This window comes from Carassius carassius, chromosome 24 (assembly GCF_963082965.1).
Source record: "Carassius carassius chromosome 24, fCarCar2.1, whole genome shotgun sequence".
NCBI lineage: Eukaryota > Metazoa > Chordata > Actinopteri > Cypriniformes > Cyprinidae > Carassius > Carassius carassius.
The window spans coordinates 12,305,356-12,333,128 of record NC_081778.1 but is presented as its reverse complement, the minus strand read 5'-3'; the positions used below and the strand labels follow the sequence as shown (position 1 = coordinate 12,333,128).

General features: G+C 37.1%; 1 protein-coding gene across 4 annotated transcripts in view; it reads right to left on the bottom strand.

Annotated features, from left to right (window-relative positions):
• LOC132102834 (tax1-binding protein 1 homolog B) overlaps window positions 1-27,770 on the bottom strand; it is a 31,198-nt gene extending 3,428 nt beyond the window's left edge. The window contains exons 1-13 of one of the 4 annotated variants that reach the window (XM_059507510.1): window positions 27,623-27,770; window positions 18,056-18,252; window positions 8,745-8,847; window positions 8,077-8,267; window positions 7,807-7,965; window positions 7,001-7,149; window positions 6,638-6,728; window positions 5,496-5,681; window positions 4,326-4,577; window positions 3,956-4,114; window positions 3,770-3,839; window positions 3,564-3,679; window positions 2,642-2,767 (exon numbers count right to left, since the gene is read on the bottom strand). In XM_059507510.1, the coding sequence (XP_059363493.1) occupies window positions 2,642-2,767; window positions 3,564-3,679; window positions 3,770-3,839; window positions 3,956-4,114; window positions 4,326-4,577; window positions 5,496-5,681; window positions 6,638-6,728; window positions 7,001-7,149; window positions 7,807-7,965; window positions 8,077-8,267; window positions 8,745-8,847; window positions 18,056-18,232 (1,779 nt within the window). In that variant the 5' untranslated portion in view covers window positions 18,233-18,252; window positions 27,623-27,770. The remainder of the gene's footprint in view (window positions 1-2,641; window positions 2,768-3,563; window positions 3,680-3,769; window positions 3,840-3,955; window positions 4,115-4,325; window positions 4,578-5,495; window positions 5,682-6,637; window positions 6,729-7,000; window positions 7,150-7,806; window positions 7,966-8,076; window positions 8,268-8,744; window positions 8,848-18,055; window positions 18,253-27,622) is intronic. The other 3 variants (XM_059507511.1, XM_059507512.1, XM_059507513.1) reach the window with 3 other exon arrangements.
• Window positions 27,771-27,773: the final 3 nt, after the last annotated feature.

Below are 27,773 nucleotides of genomic sequence, written 5' to 3'. Positions count from 1 at the left end.
CTGCTTAAAACATTATTTAACGTGAAAAGTGAAACAACTTGACTCTAGAATGAGAATAACTGGTTAATATTTACAAAATAATATACAGTCAGATATACTCATATAAAAAATATATTATTGAGCTGATTAATATTAATTGGGATTGAGTGTGACGTGCATGAGTGAATTTGAAAAAAATATATATATTTTGCCAACGGTTCAAATGGATAACTTTACAATAAATTCTAAAATATACTATTTACTTAAATCAATTGCCGTAAATCAATCTAAATGCTTTAGTTATTAAATATTTTTTTTTTTTTTAAATATTTAAATAATAATTAAATTTAATTTTAAAAAATCAATAACATTTAAATAGTAATCCAATAAAGACTGGCTGACTGTTCAGTAACCTGATAGTTGCAAAAGAGAAAAAAAAAAAAAAACGAGTTGCACAAGAAAAATAATAAATGCATAAAATGGTAGCCTGACTCAATAGTCAATTATACCCTTTCTTATATAAAAATATGTATGACTGACCAATCAGAGTTAAGTATTACAGAGTCATGTTATAATAAAATAATGAAATAAAATAATTGCAACTGATATGCTTGGGATTTGAATTAAGTACTTATTTGCTAGTAAACCAAAAAAAATGATATCTCCATGTTAAACAAGATGGATTTTGCATGGCTCCACATGAGTCACGCAGAGAAACCATAAACTTAGCCTGAAGACTACCACTGATCTGCACATGACCTTACTACTTAAACAGAACCGAGTCCCTCGCTCTGTCTCCTGCTGTGTAGGGAGGCAGCCAGCAGATGCATTATCCTGTCTTGATCCCAGGACTCCCAACTGTCCTTCCTCCACTGTCTCCATGTCTCATGTAAACAGCAGTAAAAGTCAGTCTCCTCGGTGACACGCTCATAAACCAGCACTGTCAGTGTATTTGTGCTAATGCAATGATATCGGGCTTGACTCAGTGCAGCAATAAACAGTGTGGAGGAGAAAACGGTACTAAGGTCGTCCTGGATCTCTTATCAGAACATCTGAAGGTCTGCTTATCTGTGATCACATTTCCCTCTGATCTGAGTCATATTGTTCGAAACATACCAGAGAGAAAAAAACAGCACAGCTGAATGTCACTTTAGCTATGTGCTATAATAGAAAATGTACTGAGGGGACATTTACTCTGTTTATAAACTGCTTTTATTGGAAAGTAAGGAATTTCAAAACCTCACAGCTGGCTTTAATAAAAAATAATAATACTGTCAGCTACGCAATATCGCGTTCATAATCGAATGCGACTCATCTAATGAACATGATATTGAAATGAAACAATGTATTATAGAACAATGGCTGATTTCTCAATTCATGATCCAATCAAAAATCAATTTCCCGGTGGTGATGTCAAAATGTAAGCATCCATCTATTGCATGAGTGTTCCATTTGTTATTCGAGTTGTGATGTTAAAGCGTTAAAAACCCTAGAGTACTCCAAGAGTGCAGCAGGAAACTCATTCAGTCACATACCACTTGTCCTGTATGGCCCGCACGAGATGAGAAGATATTTTTTCTTGGGTCAAGAAAGAGTCAGCTTATATATTTCCTCCTATATATATATATATATATATATATATATATATATATATATATATATATATATATATATATATATATAGACACACACACACTCACTGTGGCTGGATGCATTTAAATCCCCAATAATCTGCCGTACGGACACTTTCCTGTCACACATGTGCATTAGCCAATGGAACAAAGGATAAGGTGTTTACATGTCGGGCAAAATTGGGGTAATGGGCAAATATCTAGCTGCGTGGATAGGTTTTTGCTTAAACTATTTTCATTTATCACTGTAAGGTCATAAACAGTTTAACATATGTTTATTTACATCTCACATCTTAAGAACTGTTCAGTGGAGAAGAATATTAACTAATTATTTGCTAAAAAAAAATTCCTCTTCTGACATATATGTTAGCTTTCTTTTTTGTTTAAGATACATATAATTACAAACAGAACTTTCAGAATCTGAAATCTGTTTGGATTCAATCCGACTGATGAAAATGAGTGCATAAAATATTTGAGTTCATGTTGATTTTAAAGTTAGCTATAATGATGATAGCTATAAGAAACTAAACAGTCTTGAGGTGCAGTTGAAACCAGCTTTTGTGTACCAAAAAATCTACCAGCTTAGGCTCTTTTCCAGAAAGGGGAAGGACTGCTGTGAGCCTAAAAATGTAGACCCATTAGCAAAATTTCATTAGGCAAAATGGTTCATGGTCTAGGGTCAATAGTGAAGCGATGTATGATTTCAGTGAATCCACGTTAACAACTTCGTTGTGAAGTCTGCATGGTGAAACCTTTCACCCTCAAATTAAATTATTGATTGCATGGATCCCTATTGAAATGAACAGACTTCACCCATGAGAATTCGCCCAACAACAGTAAATGACCTGATGGAATATGAACAGTGGTCACCAGATTGTCATCGGTCTTTAATTGTGTCACTCATTCATGCAGCACGTCTTAATGTTATCTGTGTTTTTGTATAACATAGTAGCTTGTTAATCCCAAATGTCCTCTAGTACAGTACAGAATTAAGTTTTAGTTTAAACTCTGGACCAGAAGGTGATGCTGACCTTGTAGCGATCCTCCTCAGAAGCCAGCTGCATTCGCAGGCCCTCATTGGTTTTCTTCTGCTCTCTTAGCTTCACCTCCATCTTTGTGAGCTCATCGGTTATCAAGCTGCAGCGTTCTCGTTCCTCCTGCGGAGGAATATGACAAGTACTCTTACAGGGGTGTAAATCAGATGGTTCGTCACGATAGGATTCTCATACCCAGTGTTATGATATTTACCAATACCTCAAAAAATTCTATGATAAGATTTTGATACGTTTGATTCTGGAGTACAGTATGTCGATCAATTTATCGATCTTATGATATTGAGTATAACCATCTACATTTTTATTAACCAAAATACATACAACATGAACATTTATCTGAAATTTCCACGTGCTTGTACCTCAGACATTCACAACAACAAAAAAGGCCTACATTTATTTATTTATTTTAATTGTTAAATAAACACATTTCTTTTTTTCTTTTTTATTAAAGAATGAAAAATAAGTAATTGGAGAAATTAAATAAAATTAAATACAAAAAATTAAGATCAGTAATCTTATGACATGACAATAGTCATGAAAGTCTTTCAGGCTTCTGTGCTTAAATGTGCAATGTGTAAAATAGTGTAAAACCTCATTAGGAAACCTCAAAAATGAGGTACTCCTATTATAGAATAATACATTAATGTAGAAAAATAAATGTTAAAATTATGTAATCATTTTGTCTATATTTGTTCATCCAAGCACAAAAAAGCAGAAGAGAACTTAATTCAGTTTTCGCTGCAATCTGTGTGCATGCCCTTTTACATGTGCCATTGATAGATCTTAAGATTATAGATTGTTAGACATCTGATCGATGTATTGATCATTACACCCCTACACTAGTATATCAAGCAGATCCAGTATGTCAGTGACAGGAGAGCAAAAGGCAAGTACTCACATTAAGCATCTGTTTGCATTTCCTGTATTTGTCATTTTTTTCAGGATCCTTGCTTGCGCTTTTCAGCTTGCCCTGAATGATGGCATCTAGCACAGCATCTGAAGTACCTGGGCTTCCTGTTAGCAATCCAGAGAACACAACAGCGTGTCCATACGATGTCCTAAACACTCTGAAGTTGTAGTTTGTATTGCTTAGTACGAACTTACCTGGTGCAGATGCCTCTGGACTGGCAGATAAAGGACCAGCTGCCAGTTCAGACCCTGGACTTCTCTTCACCTGAGACAAAACGCAAGAGTTGGCTAACTCTAAAAACTAACAAACAGCTAAAAACTCAAAACACAAGACTCTGCAGGTGGTATGGCTATATAACTGCAAACTGAGGGTTTACTCACTTCTTGCGGTTCAGTGAGCCTGACCACTTGTTTCTGGAGCTTCTGGCATTCCTTATACTTGTCTTTATAGTGTTCAGCAGCCATCTGCAGCCTGAGCCGTAAATCTTCAACTTCTCTCTGCAGTTCAACAACAGCAAACCCATCAGACTCTTTACACTGCTGAGGGAAAGAGAGATTAGTTAGTTAATAATGGTTCGCAGTTAAACGAAGATAGAACAGTTCATAAGATTCTTTAGTTTCATCGTCATAAGTGGTACACAGTGTGGGCTTTTGTGACTAAGGCATACTGGAGTAATATAATTGCAATCATGGCCTGGTCAGTTTTTCCTTTTAGAAACATGCTAAGTCATACAGGTGTGCATCTCTTTACCGCCTCCTGCTGGGTTGAGTTTTTCATCTCTTCCAGCTGCTTTTCCAGGCGGCTACACTCAGCCTGGGCCTCCATCTGTCCCATTTTGAAAGACTCGGCCTCCAGGCGGATACGGTATAATTCAGCCATGCTTTTGTCACGAGCGTTGGAGGAGTCACGGAGCTCAGCTTTTAGCATATTTGCCTGCTGCTGGGTTGCCTGTAACTGCTCCTCTTTCTGTCTGAGCTGCTCCCTGAGAGCCTTACTTTCCCCCTGACAAAGACAAAAATAACACACATAAGAATACAAACATACACGAATGTGCACACATTTCCGTATATCTTCTGCAAATGAAGCCAACGGCAAAAAATACAATCTTCAACTGTTTACCATACTGATATGGGTTCTGAATGTTGGCCTTTTTGCCAATTTTATTGATAGATGAATGCATGAAGGAAATTATCAAGAGGGGAAAACATGATGAATGATCATAGCTCAATATGTTAACCTCTAGCCAGCTCCGACCATAACGTTGACACTGCCACTGACAAAAAGCCACTGAGGATATTTCCATTGGCTTCTGAATTATTGCAGAATACAAGCTCTATGACCAATAAAAGTTTAAGATATCTCCATGTTTTGTTCATGAAGATAATATTCACAATTGAACACGACTTTTCTGAATGTTTAAGCCTAGATACTTACTTAGCTGTCAGAAGTAAAACTAAAGTTAAGTTATAGACAAATTCAACGCCACAAGTTTCGTAATAGTTTGAATAGGGTGTGAATATAATCACAGCAATGGCTTAAAAAGTATATTAGTGAGTATATGAGTTTCCCTGTTTGATGTGTTGGCATTTAATGTCCACAACAACCTCTGTAGTCTCATTTAGCCAATTAGCCATTACCCATTTACAATATACAAGTAAAAGCTTTAAAACATAAGAGTCGGGTATTACTGATGTATTTTGTCATAGAATAAAACGTGAAAATATCTCGAGATTGTGTTAACCACAGACCTCATTTCAAACATGTAATTAAAAAAATAAACAATACCAAAAACAAAAGACTGACTCTGGGATGAAGAAATGGGACGTGGAAAAATGGTAACTCATTTCTGTGTTTTAAGATTCATTCCCGCAGCACTGAATGTATGAAATGTAGTTTAAGTAAAAGCGCTGGTGAGTGTACCGAAGGTGAACTATTAGCCAGTAGCTGGCGGTGCTGTTTTTCTTTCTCTGCCAGGCAGGATTTGACTCTAGTGAGCTCCTCCTTCAACTGAGCAATGGTGTTCTCCTTATTCACATCCACAGATTTCAGCATCTGCAGCTCAGCACTCAGCTTAGTGTTCTCAAGCTCACGGTTCTTCAGGTGAATCTGTGCCAAACACACACAGAGATACTTGATTCAAATAGACTGTTTGAGTTTCTCTTTGCACATCCGTTGTGCAATAATCTAGGCACATGGCACATAAAACTGGCAGTGTAACAAAGCCAGTCCAGATCCTGGACGAGCTCCCAATTATCCACACAATCGCTACAATGAGGTGCATTTCCGCGCGGTGAGGAAGTGTGCAAGCTAAACCTAATTATAACACAGCAGTAAGAGAGCAGCAACTCTACTCTACTCCCACCCTTCTCTGTTTTTGCCTCAGGCATCTGCTGTGAAGTGAGGGCTGCCTGTGTTTCATTGGCTACAGCGCACCGTTAATGCCCAGTTCCTGTGACCGTCATAAGAAAGTAGGGATAGAGGGTGAGACAAAGTGAGTATTGGAGAGTGAGAATTACAAAGTGCAAGCCAGAGCAATTAGGAAAAGAAGAATGAGGTCTGTATTCCACTTCTGTATGGATAAATACATTTTTTTTTTCAAAACAACATTTCAGAAATGTCTGTTTGTTGGTTTAAGGTAAATTAAATATATTTTATATGAATATAAGCGTTGTATAAAAATATCAAGCAATTATATTTAGGAATGGGCATGTGTCAGTTTTATTCATCAAATATTTCGTCCAAATATTAAACCAAAACATACAGAGTAAGGATAAAGAAGTTTCCACACACGAATATTCAAAACAATTTAATATATTATTATAATTAATTATATTCATTATTTTTTTTTTACTTCAAAAAACTAAAATGATAAATGCACTTAAAATAAGTAAATATATCAAATATAAAATACAAAAATAAATGTAAAAGAATCCGTTTTTTCAACACTTGAATGTAGCTGTGTATCTCAGACCCATTATACACTTGAGTCAGTGGTTATATCTCAATAAATAAAATGCACTGCTTTAAATCAAAGTTGTGAGGTAGTGAGTGAGTGGCGTTACCTTATAGAGCTCCTTCTCATCTTTCTCATTCTTCAGCTGACACTCAAGAGCCTCTTTCTCCAGGGTTAACTTCTTCACTCGATCCTTCAGGCTGTCAAATCAGAGCCATTATCAATCATTCAGCCACACACGGAACGTATTTAGAATATGCTAAAGAAACTTGAATATGTATATATTTTTTAAATAGAAATTTTGGACCAACAGTACACTGTTTTCAGCTGTGGTTACGGAATTGAGAATCACAAAGTTTAACTGGAATTGACTATGGAAATGTCGGTCTCATGACAACACTAGTTTGTTAATATAATCAAGCCTTCTCTGATTGGCTGTTTGTGGCTGCTCCAATATGGCAGAAAATCGCACCAGTCTAGTTCAGTCTCCTTCTGCAGGCCTTTCTGTGTGACTCCGATCAGATCCTCCTCTAACTGCAACAGTCGTGCCGTACTCTCCTCCATTCTCCTCTTCACCTCCTCTCTCTCCTCCTGTAGGCTCTGGACAGACAGCTGCAACTCCTGTGTACAGACACAAATTCCCTCAGTCATAAGCATGCTGTCTTCCCAGCTGCTGCAGAAAGGACTGGAGCTACTGCAGAATAGACTGTCGACTCTGTGGTCTCTGAGAATCTGCAAACATGACTGATGGGAAAGCAGGTCTCCAAATCCCACCCCAGTCTCTTCTGCAGTATTACTTCATATGCAGAATATTTGTAGAATTATTTTAGCAGCACATAAAACAACATATAAAAGTGTGGTCATAAAATGAACAGCCAGAAATGGATGTTTGTTTTCATCTTTAAACCAGCTCTGCCTCAGAGCTGATACATTTATACTTTGAAAATTGCCACTTAAAAGCAACAAATAGCAATGATGTTGATGATTGTCATGTCTATTGTAAATTATTTGAATTATATTTTATGGAAAGAGTGTAAAGAGAGACTCTCACTAGAGGGTACCGACAGCCTGTGAACGTAGATGTAAATTGTTTAAGACATCTAAAATATTTTTTTTTAACATCATATTTGAGAGGACAAATATATATAAACATCCTTTCTTTAACCCATTCGATACAATTTGAAAAAAAAAAACATTTCAATTTCCAATATATTTCTAAAAAAAAAAAAAAATCCTCTTTTAAACTCGTGACATGTTTTTCTCGGTGTCCCATCTCACCTGCACATCTTTCCTGAGCTGAGCGCTGCTCTCTCGCTCCTGCTCATATTCTTTTTGTAGTCTGTCCTTCTCTTCAATCAGTTCATCCCTCTCTTTCTGAAGTAGGTCCAGGTTTTCCAAGAGCTCCTTCTTTTCCTGTTGAATTTGTTCCATCTTTTGCTGGAAAAAGAACCGAAAGTGACAATCCTGGCATGTGAAAACTGACTAGTTTAACGAAAGTTCAAGAAATCTTGAGTTCAGTAGGTAACGGGAAGAAAACAATCTCCTCACCTCCAGGTAACTGGCCTTGGTGGTGACCACCAGGATATCAGATCCTCCTTCATCCTCCATTGTCAGCAGTTCTTCCTCTGTGGGGCTGCTGGCACGGAACTGGAATGGAGTGCTGGCCCCACGGATCTCCCCCTTATGTGTGACATAGCAAAACTGGTAGAACTCACCATCATCATTTGGGACGTAGTAACCTGCAAAATACCCCAAAATCAAGCAGAGAGAACAATCCTACCATTAGAGCAGCTTATGTATTACACTAAACTCATTTGTGTTTCCCATAGGACTCTAATGAACGACAGCTTAGACTAATGAACAAAGCCTGAAGTCCATCATTTACATCATAACTTTACTAGTCTGTTCCACAGCAGCTTTATGACATGACTCATGTCCATTTTATTTAATGGTATATTTTCTTAAGTCGCCATGAGGAATCCGGACTCATGCCACAGAAACCTTATAATCCCTCAAAAAGATTCCAGTATGTGACCTGAACCACTCCAGTAAAACTTGCCCATCAACACTTCAACCTTTCTAATAGGAGGCCTCAGTGTTTCCTATTTTATTGCATCCGTCACTACATATTAAAAGCTTTGAGGGGCCTTCTCTCTGGCATGACATTCATTGAAGAAATGCTTGCGTGAAACCCCATTTTCACAATGTTATTTTACCTTGGAAAACCACAGATCTGTTGATTGCGGTTCCCTCAGTGTAGTCGTCTGGAAGAGGTGACCACAAGAACGTGTAGTAGTCACGAGCAGTGCTCCAGCCAACCTGTCAAAAAGAGACCTTTTAAAAGGTTAGCATATCTGACTGAAAGCTAAAATATTTTTTAAATGTTAAAATACACTTTCCATGCTTAACACTGGCTCAACCAATGACGGGGAGACGTGAAACGCCTTTGGTGATGCCGGAAATAATTTTGATTCAATTAAATAGGAGGTCCACGATGACCCGTCTTAAGGTTTTCGTAACCAAAACACTTCTGTGTACAACTTTGTTGCTTGTTTCAGTGATTAAGTTGAGAGGAAATGCTGCAAATAAGGTTCTGTGTGTGCATGAGAGTATGCGTGTGTATGCATCTGAATGTGAGAGAGAGAGAGAAAGACAGAGACAGCAATAAAAGTCATTTCAGAAATAAAGTAGTTTGACATTTTTATCCTATTGTTTGTCATATGCTTGTTTAGTCGTTTAGTGTTTTTGTGGCTCTTTTGCTGTGGTAGAATTTAAGCCACCTTTTAAATAACTGAAATAATTTGGCATGAAAATGTAACACGTTCAAGACTCGCGACACTTCATAGCTGTGTGGTAATTTAAAAGTATAGCCATATGCTTTGAACATGTCTGTCATCAATTAGAATCAAGCATTTAACAGAACTGTGGTTTAAGATAAATCTATACTGTTTTAAACAAAATCGAGAATCTCCGGAAAGTCTCTAGTCCAAAATTTTAGTTATCTTACAGTTGGATAAAAACATTATCAGATATACACTACCGCAGATACATTTTATTATTTAGTGCTTTTATAATAAATATAACCACTATCCATCCATATAAACATTTAACATAACACATATATGTAATTTTACTATATAAACTTCTAGTAAAAGTATTTTATACTCACCAAGGCTGTATTTATTTGATAAAAAAAAAATTGAACAAAAAAGTAATATTGTAAAATATAATTACAATTTGAAATAAATGTGTTTCCTTTTTTAATACATTTTAAAATAAAATTAAATAAATGCAGTCTTGGTGAGCATAAAATACTTCTTTTAAAAGCACAAAAAAATGACTAGTAGTGTAAGAAAAAAATATAATTAAATTGTACTAAAAATATATATATTATAACAATATATACAAAATAAAATTCACATGCTTTTGGCAAATCTGAAGCTATAAAGTGTGAATTCTCCCACATACACTAATATGAAGACTGTAATTGCTTTGTCAAGCTGTTGTGGTCTTAACCTTTGCCTGATTCCAATCATGTTGCAAAATTCTTTTTCTCATCTCCATGAGGCCTAGTAGTTAGCCTTTGAGATGAGAGTGTAAAAACATGGACTCAGCTATGTTTTACAGGGGCCTGCCTGCCACGTGTTTCTCACCAAAGCCTTGTGAATATGTTCGGTTGAGGGAGCGCGGCTACAACTCAGCCTTAACAGGAAGAAGAAAATAGGTGAAAATTTTATACATACTTCAGAATGGAAACCAAGATGTAATTATATGAATTTTATGTGTTGTTAACTGATGGTTGATGAGGGGGAGTACAGAAAATACATCCATAATTTCAGCCCTCTGTCATAAAACTGTCAAACAAAATCAGACTCACATTGGGCTGACTGTGTTTGTGAACGCATGCCTAGTACCTGCTATCAGCATCTAAGTGGGAACTCTATAGTATCCTGGAAGTAACACACAGAAACACACACAGTAAAATAATGCAAACTCAGTACAGCTCAGTCATGCTAGAACGTTGTGTGGCTTGTTTGCTCAAACCATACAGCTGTCCTCTGTCCACAATAACATTAGTGTTGCAGAAAGCCCATAACTGTACAAAAAAGTTGCCCGAGGTGCTGGAACTGTAAAGAGCAGGAAGCCATTAAAGGCATGGCCCATACGGAGCGTCATTACTGCCTGGACCAAACTCCACTCATTAGAGATGTTTGGGGTGAAGGAGGGCAAAAATCAAGCTCCTGTGTGTCTCTCATTTAGGTCTGCGGAGGAAACGGTAACCAAAAGGAGATGGATGAGAATAAAAATGGCATGAGAAACTACACTAGATCCAGGATGAGAGCAGCTCCAGCTCTTTTAATCAAACAAATATAGACTAAAAAATTAAATTCAAATACTTTGACCGAGATGAATAAGAATGATTAGCCTTTTTAAATTTACTGGATAACTACCGTACTTTGGCAGGGGGAAAACAGAATAGAAAAACATCAAAAAAAGTCATTTTTATTAATAATATAATTGCAAAAACAAATTATATAAATATTATATTATATTATATTATATTATATTATATTATATTATATTATATTATATTATATTATATTATATTATATTATATTATATTATATTATATTATATTATATTATATTATATTATATTATATTATATTATATTATATTATAAACCACAAGGACAAAGATCAATCTAATGAATAAAGCAAAAAATTAAATTGTATATACTGTCCCCAAAAAGTCTTTGGATACTCCACACACACAAAATGTACAAAAATGTAATGTCATTGAATTATATGTAAAACTATGTGCCAATTATATATAATATGAACAATAAGGCATGTGACGTAGCAAATTTTCATATCACAATAATTGCTGAAACTTTTATCAAGTGTTTGAAAAATACACTTCAGAGTTGTACTAACAGTATGTTTTAAGTATCATTTTATATTTTAAGTAACCAATTATTTACTTTTTAAAAATACTTAGAAAACGATTATATAAACAACAAGTGTGTGTGTGTGTGTGTGTGTATGATCCACGAATGCTACTAATACTTTCTCTTTGATGTGATGTACATGTTGAGATTTCTTCATTATCATTTGCTGTATATACACACACTAATTTCTCCAACAGTATCATTGTTACTACACTGCGACATATCTGATGACGTTATGTCTACATTGATGCCACAGATGCTAAAGTTTTCTGCACTCAAACACACACATTTATTATTGTTCTTTATATAATTTTTTAAAAATTTATTATAAAGTGTTTTAAAAAGTAAACATTATTTGTTTATGGACACCATGCGGTTTAATATTTACAACCGAATGCAAATTCCAATCTTAAATGTGGTTTAAGTGTGCAAACACCTTCTGGAACTACTGCATGTAATAAAGGAATAAACAAATAAAACTCTAGAGAGAACAACAGAGCATCCCAGTGTTTGGGAGAAATACCTACTTCCCTGAATCGCAGTGATACACTGACTTGGCCCATGACTCTGTCTCTTTGCTAACTACATGCAGCACTGGGTACAGCGAGTCTATATATCAGGATGCAGTACAGAGAACAACTACTGCGCTGACAGGATAATTATAAAGCAGTGTTCACCTTCTGTGCAGTGTGTCTGTTGGCATGTTCTGACAATCCGACATGACAAAGTTTTTCAACTAGACCCCCTTTGTAACCATTCCAACTTCATAAGAGAGCCACAGGCAGCATGCCTGCTCAAACAAGAAGCAATAGGCAAAAGGCAAATTCAGTGATGCTTCGTGCATTTCTCCTTTAGAGGTTTTAAAACATCCCTACACATCTAATGACATCTTATGTCATGACAGACTGTGCTATGGCTCAGATAATGGTGACTAAGAGGGGGAAGGATTTGGAGTTTTCCCCATTGTTTAAATCACATTTACACTAGATTAAGATTTCCTGGTTTCAAGAAAAGTACCCAGACTTTCCTTTCATAAAGTTGGTGTTCAGGTATGATCAGTTAATCTCCTGAACACTAGGTGGCGATAATAGCCTTGCGACTACCTGATGCTCCAGGCGAGTGACTCATGGAACAGGTCTTGCAATTTTCTGGTGTTTGATGCGGCTGCCTTTTGTCTGTCAACACAGACACAGCCATGTTGAGATTTATGATCATGTCCTTCATTGCCAGAGGTTATTCTGTGTCTCTGGGTGCAGAAAAATGCAGTCAATCAGTCAACTCTTTTTGGAGGAACATGCCTTCCCTTCAGGGCAGGACACTATGTGATCCAACTGTATGACAGACTACATAACAATGCGAGTTCCATCATAATTCAGATCATAAACAAAGATTGTGATTGGCCAGTAAGAACAATTATGTAGAACCATTGTACTACTCATGGACTAACTGCCATTCCTCTATGATGGAGTTTCACTTTGTGAATTGCATCTATTTCTTCAGCAGATATAGATATAATGTGACCTTCAAATGAAGTTTGAAATACCAGATTAATGAGTTGAGCACATAAATGTCAAAAAAATAAAGATTCTCTTAATTTCCTGTGCCATACTTCAATAAAACTAATATTAATATATGTATGGATGAGCTTATAAACAACAAATTAAGATGTAAATTAATCACTAACCTTTCAAAGTTTCTTTATGCAAAATAAATGTTTTTTTAATAAGATACCATGTATAAATAAGCAATGAAATAATCATGAAAGAATATTTTTTCCCTATATAACTTATCATAAGAATAATGATTACCCAACTCCAACTACTTGCCCAAGTAGGAGCTTCCCAGGTAAATTCCTCTTAAAAGTGTTGGTTCACCCCAAAAAATGTTATGTCATCATTTAACAACCCTCAAGTTGTTCCAAACCTGAATGAATTTATTTTGTCTGTTGAACACAAAAGAAGATTTTTTTTTTTTTAAAGAATGTTGGTAACCAAACAGTTGAAGGTAGCCACTGACTTCCATAGTATGGAAAAAATATATGTGACCCTGGACCACAAAACCAGTCTAAAGTCGCTGGGGTATATTTTTAGCAATAGCCAAAAAAAACATTGTATGGGTCAAAATTAAACATTTTTCTTTTATGCCAAAAATCAAAGATCATGTTCCATGAAGATAGTTTGTAAATTTCCTACTGTAAATATACCAAAACTTAATTTTTGATTCATAATAGGGGGAAGTCGTGGCCTAATGGTTAGAGAGTTTGACTGCCAAGTGCCCACTGCTCTGGGTGTGTGTTCACGGTGTGTGTTTGTGTGTGTGTGTGTGTGTGTGTGTGTGTGTGTGTGTGTGTGTGTGTGTTCACTGCTGTGTGTGTGCACTTTGGATGGGTTAAATGGAGAGCACTAAGTCTGAGTATGGGTCACGTTACTCACACTTAGTAATATGCATTGCTAAGAATTCATTTGGACAACCTCAAAGGAGATTTTCTCAGTATTTAGATTTTCTTTGCACCCTCAGATTCCAGATTTTTCAAATAGTTGTATCTCGGCCAAATATTGTCCTATCATACTAAACCATACATCAATGGAGAGCTTATTTATTCAGCTAATGTATAAATTTCAATTTCGAAAAACTGACACTTAAAGTCACCATGAAATCAAAATGTAAAATTCTTATTTTAAAATGGAATACTGCAGTGTTTATTATAAATCATTTATGATAATTTAAATGCACTTAATTTTAAAGTCATGTGCCCTCGTAGTCTTTAATCAAAAACGTTAACTTCCCCTCCCCCTCAAAACGACTCATCTTCTCTTCCAATCACGGGCTATGGTGCAGGGGCGGAGCTAGCGACGTGAGGTCTAAACGCTGGAGGAAAAACTCAAGCTGATGCTTCACTTTATAGAAATCAATGCATTGACCAGTGCTGACGCAAGACATGGGGGAGTACACTACCCTTAAAAGTTGAAAGGATATTACCACAACATTACTCTTAGGACATTGCAATCTTTTTTAATGAATATGACTTGATGGAGGACGCACCATTTTGTTTTATATCTTGTTTTTTTTTTACTTGAACAAAAGTTTCATTATCTTTGAAAGATTTAAATGGCATGAACCTTACAAACTCCAAGTCAATCAAAACAGGACTGGCGATTTCAGTCAACTCTTCCCATTTGATATGCATCAGATGGTCTGAGGACTGTGGAGATTTTAACCCACCTTGCATGAATTTAAAAGTTGTATCTGTTTCTCACAGGGGGTTTGTCTTTTTTAATCAAGAACACTGGCCACAATGTGACAGAGCTGCTGAGAAGCAGAAGCTTCCTGACCTGACAGCCGGCCGTAAAACAGCTTCATCAGACTCTCTATATCCCATGCAAAGTAAAATGTTCTAAAACACCACTTTGATCTGGTCGGATCCAACCCCAGACACCAAACCCTTACAGTGACCACACTCGACTCCCCTTCCACTAACTTTTACTTCCTCTTGCCAAACAGTCCACATCCATGATGCTGTAAATGCAGTTTGTTTTATGTTCTCCCATCCAGCAGTAGCTGGGGAACTCCAGAAAGCAGATGGAGACAAAACACCCCGCTTATCCTGCCAACCCACATATTTCATTCCCGTGCTCACCGTCATGACCACACTCGTGTTCAACTACACTCCAGCATGACGCACAGCTTTATGCCAACACAGTGGAATTTTCAATCTACCAGCAAGTTGTAATATTTTATATCTTCTTCTTCTCTGCCAAGCGAATTGCCAAGCACTTTCACAAAATACTCAAACCACGTTCTGTTATACAAGCCAGTAGTAAACGTTCATGTTCACTTGATGAAAACCTTGTTAGAAGGGGAACCAGTTGTGACTGAGATTTTCCTGGATATGATTCACAGTTTTTCAAGAATAACATGAATAAGACATACATACCCAATCAGTTGTCACAACACATTTTCTTCAGGTTTAAAAAGATTATTTTCTAGTGAGCTCTCCATTGAAACCTCTTCCTAAAAAACACAGCAGGTGAATGGCTTCAGGGACAAGAGAAGTGGCCCGTCTATATAGCCTACTTTGGAACTGGCATCTAGTATGCATCAAGTGGACATTTGGGTTACACTATATATAACAGTAGCAAATACCTACAAAAAAAGTAATCTCTCTCCGAGTCAGACTAGAGTGAAATCAGGTTCTGAAAATCTTTTACAGCAGGAAATATTTTAGTGGCCAGCAGTAAATGCAACATTATTCTAAGCAGCAGTAATGGCGGCTCCCCAAACGTAACACTGCCAAATATGACAGCAGGGCCTTATAATTTCCACACTGTGGAAACTGAAGATGGGAAATGGAATCAAGACATTAAAGTTGCAGTAACATTACACATGATTCCTATAAAATGGTAGGAAACCAACTTGGCTGACATGAGCATTGTCCTGAAATAAGTGAAAAAAGTACAGGTCTGACGTAAAACAAGGAAGGCCGGAAAGTCCAATAGGTTAACATTGTGTTGACATATGATATCTGAGTCATAATTGACTGAAAATTTTGTTTAAATGCTTTTGATTTTAGCCTAAGTGGCCACCGCAACTTTTGGCTCGGTGCTGTGCATGGAAGGTATGTGAATAGTCAGGGTGTAACATTTATCTGGGTAGCGCCTTATTTAATTTTCAACAGGAATGAAAATGAGGCTGTGCCACTGTTTAACGACATACCAACAGTTTAGCTGACGAAATGTATTTCTGTTGACAAGCACCTCAGAAACTTAAAATTACACAATCTAGTACTTTTATACAGTGTGTGCCACTGTAAAGACTGTATCCCTAACAGTCTCTTTTCCAACTGTGTTAAATTCAATATGGCGTCTAACCTGATTAAGGTCTATTTTTTTCTGCAACAGGACACCAAAATATTAATACAATGCACCTTCATTCTAAAGGTATTCTGGAAGTCATTACTTGGAAGTTCTGTTTTAGTATACTAATGTTACATTTACTATAGTTATTTACATAACTACATGTGCTTGTTCTTTTGACAAATAATCAGTCATTCACTTGTCCAAGTAAAAAAAAGTTACTTGTTCGAGAAATGTAATTTATTCTGTAGCAATAGTCTCATTAGTGCTCTATCAGGTTATTACTTTAATCAGCATATTCACTTTATGAAGGACAATAATTTAAGTCAAATTTTTACATTTTATCAATAGCCTATATTAAGTTAGAATAATAAGACACTATATGGTTGTTACTATTCAAATTAAATAAGTATCAACAAACTCCATCTTTCCACTGCAGATGAAACACAGAAGCTGCATCGAAAGTGCCATTTAGATTTACTTAGACTGTTTAATGAAGAGGTTCCATATTTACTCAAAATTGCAAATGCATAAATAATGTTATTAGATTACTGTTTTACTTTTTTTGACACAAATATGAAATGTTGTAAAAATGCAATGCTACTTTAAATAAGAAATTAAGTGGCAAGTCACTTTCTTAATGAGTGAATCATTGATTCAACCGATTCATTCGAACAGCTGATTCATTCAATTAATTATTTTTGAATTGAATATTACTGTAGCTGTGTCGTCATCAGCACTCCTGCAGCCGCTCTGGATAAACTGCGGCGGCTGAGTCAGACGGCTGCTCTCGAAACGCTCTCGCGGTACTTTGATGCCACACGTGACAGTCATGTGGCGTCGGCGCCGTCTCAAGTCGGACAAAATTTCTAACCAGCATGCACTGCTTCAAGTCAGATAGCAATCAGTTTGCGCAATGCTGCGTGAAGTCGAACTCACCTAATGTCTTCGTGAATGGCTCACTGAATCATTGACTCCTTATGCTGAATCATTCAGTTGCTCGGAGATGCGTGACTATTCTGCTGTGGCTGCTTAGAACTATTTTCGTTAGCAAAATGGAGCAAAAATAATCAATAATGTGACTAAAATGAAAGTCAGTTCATATTACTTGTTTATTGAACTAAAGTTGTATAAAATCAATATCACAATTGCAATCAAGCTGAAAGTCTGGAAAATATAACTCTTGGTTGTGTGATGTTTACATATATTATACAGAATTTTTATCTCTTTTTTTTCCACCGCAGTATGTTTGTTCATGTTTGTTTCTTTATGTATGCTGTTGTGATTATAGTTTTGGTTTCTCCGCGAGTCAGACAGACTGCATGAGCCTCAACTGAAGCAACCTTGATATTATCGCGTTATCTGTTATTAGTCACTGTTCACACTGAAAGTAATAAAATCAGAATAAGCTAATTGTTTGTTATTAACATTTTAATCAGGTTACTTGTCCGGTCAGGCAAGTAAAATTCTCTTTCACTTGCCCCTTCACAAAATCCACTTGTACCGGAAAAGTGGACAATACAAAGCCCTGATTTATATAAACTCTTAAATGTAAGTGCCATGTTTGAAGGTGGAATGGTGATGAGATGAGAAACAGAAAAATCTAAGCCAAGTGAAGTTACAAGCTATGCTTCTCTTGGTAGACACTTCATATCCAAGGATTGAACAAAACATGGCAGAAAAGAGAAGGTATAAAACAAAGACCAAATGAAAGTGAGTGTCACCTTGAATATGCCGACCCAGTCCTTGGGATGTGGTTTAATGAACTGCGTGAGGGTGTAATGGCACTCTAATGCTGCGTGAGGGAGGTAACTTTTCCCCACATTCTGGAAGATGACATGGGCAAAATTTGAGGTTTCCATGGTGCTGCTTGCTGCTGTCCCCTCCAGGTATAAAGCCATCTGTCTATCAGCAGCTGTGTCTGTGGGAATACAGGACCCAGAAGAGAAGTGAAAGAGACACTTTGTGCCAGATTCTACAGTAATCTAGGGTGAACATCTTTATGTAACATTATGAAACAATCATTGCCTGTTACAGAACACACAACTTAGTTTGTCTATTTTCATAGTTATTACATGTTCAATTAACAGTTTCACACAAGATATAATGTCAGTTTTTATTGCAAAACGATTTATACAAACACAACTGGGCCTGTACTGACTGTACATTAATTTTTTACCTTGAATCATTCCACCCTTAATTTAAAGCATATCAAGATAATAATTGATTAAAGTTAACTACATTATTAATTATAACTGAGATAACTGGGTCAAATTGTCACCACAACTATCAGACTTTGGGAAATGTACCAGTTTTGTGCCATTTATTTGTACTTTTTTTCAGGTTTGAAACATTCAAAAATAATTTACGGCTCACACTCATAAGGTAATGATGACTCAGTAAGCAATGAACAAAACGGAGTCTTTTTCTGTGTGGTTGTGAACAGTCGATATTAGCTACACTTATAAAATAAGGTCATTTGTTTTGTAATTATGGTGATACCTAAATAACATTTCACCAGCGGAGACCATAAAGATCTGTGTAGTGGTTTACCTGACTCATTTCTTCAGTTCCCTTTTGAATGGTCTCTCTTGTTGCATTAAAACTCTATGGGGAAACTCCAGTTTACTCTAAAACTGAAGCCTGATTTGATCAGGTTTGTGTAGCTGCACTAACCACTGGCGCTTCAACCCGTCAAAAGGGTGGAGCCGACTCCTATATAAGTCAGCTCTGAGTGCCATTTTGTCGGAATTTTCTCCTTCAGCAATAAAGATCATCTCTTCGCTAGGGGTGGGTCTGCATTACCTCCATACTTCTTGTGATGACACTTCTCTGTCAGAGGCATAATGCGTGGCAGAAGTGTGCAGTGTGTATGCATCCAAAAGAGACGATGTGAATGTCATGTGCAGGGCTCTGTTATAGAGGCTATATAGCTATATAGCTATATATATATATTAGGGCTGCTCCGATCACGATCGGCCGATCGTTATGCGCATCTCGTCAGTAAAGCCGGTTCTCTAATCAGCGGTAAATTCCCTCAGGTGCGTGATTTCACATAGAGCAGCTGTTACTACACGGAGCCATTGTTAACTGAGAAGATGCGCAAATCCACTTCATTTTCAGCGTTTATTTGCGCATCTTCTCAGTCCTAATATATATATATATATATATATATATATATATATATATATATATATATATATATATATATATATCGCTTATATAGAGTTGATAAGCAGTTTAATGTGTTGGTTTACACACAAAGAAATGTGTCATCTTTTAGTAAGTCCAATAATATAATGATTAATTTATTATTGCAGTGTCTACGGAGAGGCTGAGCTCACAGAGGAGGAATGTTCTCACTGCAATAACATCAGTCTCGCCTTTCTCCACTCCCAGATCATCTTCTTCCACGAAGGAGGTCCTCCTCAGCCGGCTCTCCTGATTCCCCCTTCCCTAGGAGGAAGAAACAGCATAGCAGGGGGACTTGAACAAGGGGCTCGAGTGAAATCACACCTGCTCAGGTCCCGCATGCTTCATTCTTCCCTTATTGCCTCGATTAAACGGTGTTCTTCATACGTGAATATCAGCACCCCTCATCAGCTGCAAGTGGCTTGATTTCCTTTGGCAGATCTAAGAAGGAAGCTGTCGTGGAGTGGGCATGTTCTGGTGAAGACCCTGACACCCTTCCTCAGACCCTTGATCTGTGTTCTAACCAAGGCTGTGGAGGATCTCAACCTGGCTTGGTCGGCCCCAGAAGAACTTGCCCAAGGCCTCCTTGTTGAGTGGTTGCTGAAAAGGTGGTGCAACAATCCTCCCGCCAGCGGCCATCCCTGTTCCTACAGCCATTTCAAAAGGAACTCACCAGGACGTGGCATGCCCCCATTGTAGACGGTGCAGAAGAACGAGGTTACAGCAAGCTCCCCCCTCTAGAAGAGAGGCGGTTGCTGTGCATCTGTGCCTTCCATCGTCCCTAGGGTTAAAAGCCCATGCAGCACATACATTTAAGCCCTGCTGGACTACCTTATTCATCGGCTGGCCCAGCTGGTTCAGTGCTTCACATGATGGCAGTGCTCCAAGTGTTCCAGTCTAAGCCTCTCTGCACCATGGAGGAGTCTGGCCAGAGTTCTGACGCCTTCAGAGAGCTGTGACCATCAATTGACCTGGCTCTGCGTGCTACTTATGCCACTGCACAGGCGATCAGCAAGGCCATGGCCAACTTAGCGGAGCTAAAGCGCCATCTTTGGTTGAACCTAACTGAGATGATCGTGCAATGTGAAACCAGCAGCAACTGAATGCTACTCCAGATACACACAGTGTGAAAACAACGTCGATCCAATGAGTTTGAAAATTGTGCAGTGTGAACTCGCCATAACCTTCTTTGTAAGTGAGAAAGGTTGTGTTATGTAGTCCTCAGCCTAACAGCTTGGGTCTCATTATTTGCTCATGCTTACAGTAGCCCTCAGTATGAGCGCTCTTGGGCTGGGCTAACAGGGCGGCTTCGTTCTGAACTTGATTATAACACGGCACAATTGAATGTGTTTCCCATGTTGTGTTAACTAGGGATGTCGACAAATAATCTATGTTAGCTTAACTGTCAATAAGAGATGCAATCGATTAAAGCTATCAATGGTCGATTATTTAATTTTGGGCTGCGTGCGGCTCATGTGTAAAACAGTGTGAACGGCTGTGAGTGACGATGACAATAAATGGATCATCATTTAAATGTGATTTAAACTTTAAAAGTACATTAAAATAGAAACAACAAAAAATTATCCATCATGGAAAGTAAAAGATATATAGTAACAAAGTCATTAAACCCAGACAATTGTTTCATATCAGGCTCAGCAATTTCCAGGGCTGCAGGGCTGCAGGGCTGCAGGACACAAAGGCTATTCATTCCTACTTGTTAACTTGTTAATTCGTTCTTAAGACTTATTCATTTGTGGCCCATATTTCATTAATTTTGTTCCCTAATGCATAATTTAACTAAAATGAGGTAACATTAATAAATCAAATGAATTCTAAATTCATGGCCATGAAATCTTTCATTTGCCTTCCTGCATTTTCACAGTAAGAGAAAAAAATGTGACCAGTAACATCCAAATGCGCTCGCTCTGTCCTCGTATGCACGAATACACTTTCACGATTTAATGCTCCGTAAATGCCAGATTTTTTAAGACAAACATGCCTACAGGAACACAAAAGTCTGACATTTTCCGGAACATGATCCAGCAGGATCAAATTACTGGTCATAATACTCAGATAAAAGTGTTTCTTGTGAGCAACAGTGTGTTTTCCTGCAGCGATAGAAAGCGGTTCACTGACTGCTCTGCACAGCCACACGCCACAATTATGTTTGGGATCATTTTATTGTAAACGGCATAATGTTAGTTGAAAACATTGCAATGTTTTAAACAGGGATGGGGGTTTTCCGCAAATATCACATTCGAATATTTGAGCTCACAAAAAACGAATATTCGAATTTTCGTTTATTTAAATTAAGTTTAATGAGACAGACGTTATTTTTCAGCACCTTATTGTTTCCGTCATTTTGAACAAGCTTAAACCCAATAAGCTTGAACATTACACATCGTGTTTTGTAGCTGAAAACCTTTAACAATGTGTGCAAACAAACAAAAGTACAGATTAAAAGCAAAAAAAAAAAAAAAAAGTGAACAAAGAAAAAACGTAAAGCAGCCTGCAGCAATTAGGCTATTGTAGACTTAACTTTGAAACTTTTAAACTGTCAGCAAATCTTTTTTGGGTTTTTTTCTATTGTTTTACATGTTCTTGTTAAGAAACACAGGCATGTAAACATGATCGGGGGAAAGTCGGGTCCTTAAGCCTGGTTCACACGGGACGATTTTAAAATTGTCGGCCGATTTTCCAAACCTGACAGACCCCACACACGGCGATAAAAAATCACGGGTCTAACAGTTTTGGTCGTACAGTGTGTGGTGTGCAGCCACACGGCAAAAATCAACACATCACACACAAACTGATTTGACTCCCGAGCATTCCCAGGTCAGACGGGAAATCTCGCAAAATCCCTCGAGATCAAACGTGACTTCAGAGTAAACAATCATGGCGGACGAAGAGGATGCAGTGGCCATAGTTTGTGCTTTGGTTTTAACCGAAAAAAACATAAGAAAAACAAATAACGGCGATGGTCAAAGAAGTGGAGACTTCGCGATCATGGACTATACTTGCTACATCATGATATGGAGGTGAGTTGTTGTTTTATCTCATAGAAATGTCGTTACGTACTATATTCTTTACACGAAACGTTGTACAAACATTCACGGTGTTGCCACAGGTCGACGAGTTGGTCCTCCATCTCCGACGTCCACCGGACTTTCTGGTGCGCCATGCCGCCGGCTGTTTTGATTTTGTTTCCCGGTATTTCCTCGCTGCCTCGTCACCTCGCTTTCTGATTGGCTACACGCCACAGTCCACAAGCTGCGTGATCATTTGTCCTCGGGGGACACCACACACAAGAAGAAATTGGGCCAAATATATCCAACATGTTGGATATCCCCGATTTGAGATCGGAGCGGTCCCGACGTCCTTCCGAGCAGAGGAGAGCAGTCTTTACACACCACACACGGCAGGAATATCTGATCAGATTATTTTACGATAATCGGAGCATCCCTAAGATTGTCGGAAGGGGTGAATCGGGGCTAAAATCGGCCTAATTATCCTGCCGTGTGAACCAGGCTTTAGTCTGTTAACAATAAAGCCAGCCGCAGAGAAAACGTGCTCTGATGGCACAGACGTTGGCACGACTCACAAATAACGGTGTGCTAAGCGAATAAGTTTTGTGAAGCACTTGGTGTTTTCGTTTGACCACTGAATGGGATCCTCATCTGGTGGAATACATGGCTACAGCAAGAACTGTTCCCACATGTCTCGACTGGACTCTCTGTAATCATCACTGGAGAACTGGCTCAGCCTTTTCCGATGAGTGGGCATTGCATCCTCTTCATCGTTGGTCGCGGCGGCTGCATCTCGCATCAAGGAAAATGTTCTGATAATGTTCAAAAAAGTTTTCTAGAAACCTGAGATGTTTGTGCCGAGGGTCTAGGGCAGACGCGAGAAGAGGAGTTTTCACTGCATTCTCCAAGTTAGCTGTGTTTATTCGTTGCTTGAGAGATGCCGCAACAATGTTCTTGAATTCGATCACTTTCTGTGATTCTCCACGGCATATTTGAAGCACTGTAGAAGAACGCAATTCTTAGTTCAAGTTCGTTATTTCCAATGTAGGCGAGCGGTATGCGCGCTAATAATGGAAGTGACGCGGTCCCGTTTTTTCCAGGCGCGTCCGCACCGCATCGAGTTAAAAACATCTCAACTTTTCAGAATGCGCAAGCGCACCGCAGGTCATGTGACAAGAACTAAACATTCAGCTTTATCCTTTCCCGTAAACAACGTTGAAAGCTCAGACAAGATGAAGGAACAGCTGATCATAGCTGTATATGGATTGCCATTTTGAAATAAATTTAAGAGCAGAGCTACTGAGAGTGATTTTTTTGTGCTGCAAATCCATTTATCCTTTGCTGAAATTTCCGCGTCTTCATGGAGAGAGCGCGTCATTGTTGCTTAGCAATGGCAGACGCCTCAGGAGCGCTTCCGCCCGAGCGCTTTGGAAAGAAGGAGAAAGCGGCGCGCCTAGCGTTTTCCACGTGTTTTTAGGCGCTATATGTGAATGGCCCCTTATTCAGTCATTAATTATTTTTTGCTTGCATACATCTTCAAATATGCCGTGGAGAATCACAGAAAGTGACCAAATTAGGTTTTATTGTGAAATTCGACTATCATTTATCGAATAATTAGAGCAGAACGAATATTTGAATGTTCGACTATCCGTGCACAACCCCTAGTTTTAAAATACAACAACGAGCACCACAAAACCATTTAAAGAAGTGCGTTCAGCAGCCTCCATCACGGGAAACCGTCAACAAAGTAAAATGGTCTCAAACGTACGGCGCGCTCTCTTCATTTTATCAAATGATCATAATCACATCTATTCATTTCACAAACCTGCAACTACCATTTTATTCAAACTAAAACCCCTTTACTTTGGGTGGGAAAGCAGCTGAGAGTGGCTTTTGCACTGTGCACATATAGACACATTAAGTAGCATTAAGGTTAATGATTAATAGATTAATTGATCATTCATTTAAACGACAGATCATGCAAATGATCGAAAATTGAGATCCCTAGCGTTAATGCAACTGGAGAGACTGTTTGAAAGGCAATGCTCCAGACAACTGTCACTTCAGTCGAAAGATTATGACAAAATGGCACTCAGTGCTGACATACATAGCAGTTGGTTCTACCCCTTTTGGCTGGTTGAAGCACCATTGGTTACTGAATCTACACTAACATGATTAAATCAGGATTTAGTATATGAGTAAACAGTATATCTGAACATGGTGTGGTCATGCCCAAAAACTTTTCCATGTCTATTGGCTCGGAGAAGAATATTATTCGATTGGATTGGAGGTGAATCAAGTAAACCACCTTTAAATTCACTCTGGCTTAGTGATGTGATGCTGTTTTTGAAAGTGAAGAAAATGTCAACCAAATGTTTTCATTTATCTTATTCTTTGAAAAGGGCATAACTCTTCCCCCAAACTAATATGAATAGAGTAACTAAAAGGAGAAGATAACGTAATCAGACATGATGGTTAAACAAATTATGTTAATTATTTCCTCACTGTTAGTAATATTAGAATTCTGATATTGTAATTTTACATTTTATATATATATTTTTGTGTGTTCTGGGGGCTGGGATGTGATAAAGGGGAAGAAAAAAAGGAAAATGAAAAGGAGCATTGTTCCAATTGTTACATTTTGTTCTTCCTTTATTATATATATATATATATATATATATATATATATATATATATATACAGTACAGACCAAAAGTTTGGAAACATTACTATTTTTAATGTTTTCGAAAGAAGTTTCTTCTTATAGTTTTCTATTTGAATATACTTAAAAAAAAAAAATTATTCCTGTGATGCAAAGCTGAATTTTCAGCATCATTACTCCAGCCTTCAGTGTCACTTGTAACATCCAGTCTATCACATGATCATTTAGATATCATTCTAATATTCTGATTTGTTATGAATGTTGGAAACAGTTCTGCTGTCTAATATATTTGATTAATAAAAGGTTAAAAAGAACTACATTTATAAAAAAAAAAAAAAAAAATTCTAATAATATATATTCTAATAATATATTTTCTTTACTATCACTTTTTATCAATTTAACACATCCTTGCTGAATAAAAGTATTGATTTTATTTAAAAAGATAGCAGAAAAAATTTACCGACCCCAAATTACTGACCAGTAGTGTATATTGTTATTACAAAATATTTATATTTTAAAAATAAAAAAAATATTTTTTTTTACTTTTTATTCATCAAAGTATCCTAAAAAAGTATCACATGTTCTGAAAAATATTAAGCAGCAGAACTGTTTCCAACTTTGATGAATCATCATATTAGAATGATTTCTAAAGGATCGTGTGATAATGATCCTAAAATTCAGCTTTGCATCACAGAAATAAATGATAATTTAAAGTATAATAAATTTAAAAACAATTATTTTAAATTGTAATAATATATCACAATATTACATTTTTTTCTGTATTTTTGATCAAATAAATGCAGGCTTGATGAGCAGAAGAAACTTCTTTCAAAAACATTAAAAATAGTAATGTTTCCAAACTTTTGGTATGTACTGTATATATATATATAGAGAGAGAGTAAACAGGAGCTTCCCCATATCTTGTTAATGCAACGCTCATTCCCTTATCTAAGGGAACTGAGGTTATGCAAGTAACCAGAGTGTTTGTTGTTTTTAAGTTTATTTGTATAGTGCTTTTCACAATTCTACAATATATTTAGTAGTCGCTTATCAGTGGTGACTGTCAGTTAATGTACATATGGCAGAAATGTATGGAAGAATCAATTAAAGACGTAATCAAACAAACGATGAACATTATTAACAGCAATAGTTATATGTTGCAATCAAACTTACAGCAAAATTTTATGTACATGCTGTATATAACCTTTTTTTCTTATACTTGTCTAAAATGTCACATAAATTAATTCTGCTCTTTTTTTTTCTTTTTAACCTAAAGAAACATAACTAATCTTGTGTATGATAAGAGCGCTGTGAGTACATCCCTGCTTCCCAATGTGCATGCTATCAGACTATCTGCCCTAAATAGTATTGAAAATTACTGGATAGTATGCACATGGGGACGCAGGCCAGGAAATTTCTGGCACTACACTCCGAAACGCTTTCAGAAACAGATGACTTGTCCAGAAAATAAATAAATAAATAAATAAAAGGTTTTCCACACGGCACATTGCAGCATGCGAATGAGTGAAAACGTGCTTTAACCACTCATAAAACAGAATAACTCTTCTTCTATCTCAAATCAAAAATATGATTACCTTTATTTAAGTCCGAGTGACGTCACATATGATGTGTCTTACAGACTAGAACTGTATAATGCTTGGTTTTTTATGTTTACACAATCATTTAACAACAAAACTACTGCGGCTATTTAGTTATAACTTCCGTGACACAATTTACCTGACAATCCAAAGGTCGTCACTCTAAAAATAGCACAATACAAACAGAAATGTGACTAATTTCACAGCAAAATAACTAGTTACCGTTATATGTATAGCGTTAAATGACTGTCAAAAAATATTTTCCTTGTTTTCTAGACATTAATATTTTGCTAATAGGCCGAGGTTACTAGCACTTACACTTATTACAACTTCGAGTGTTTATCACGTTTTAAAGAGGACAAGTTAAAACAATTGTGTTTAATACCGCAGAGTATATATATTTTTTTATATATGATTATACCGAATATAGTCCATATCAAATTTCCTATATTAGCTAAGCTAGTTGTGTCGATGTAGCTTGCTAGCAGGCTTTAGCTCGTCTTAGCCGTCTGGCTAAACAATAACAAACCATAAAGTCAAGACAATTACAGCTTTTTAGCTTTTGCCGTTCAATACGTGTTTAATCATCCCAAACCCACATCTTATCCAGTCTTTATCTCTCTATAAAAATGTATCAGTTAATATCCGAAGTCGAGTCAAAGTGTGAGGCCGATAGTTACGTTCTCGACCGACCAACTGTCTTTCACCACAACAGAGCTCAGAATTATATTAACAGTCATTAACATCAAATACGAAAGACTTATACGCATATAACGTACACACGATAAAATAAATAAAAAGACGGCACAATACCTGAATTTCATGCTAAAGTATCAGAAAAAACCCCAGCGCTGTTCTTGACGCACTTTCCAGTCTCGGCACTAGCACATCCCCGTCTGTCCATGTCAGCAGTTTCCGGAACAACACCATAACAACAACAACAACAACACACGCAGCACGTCAT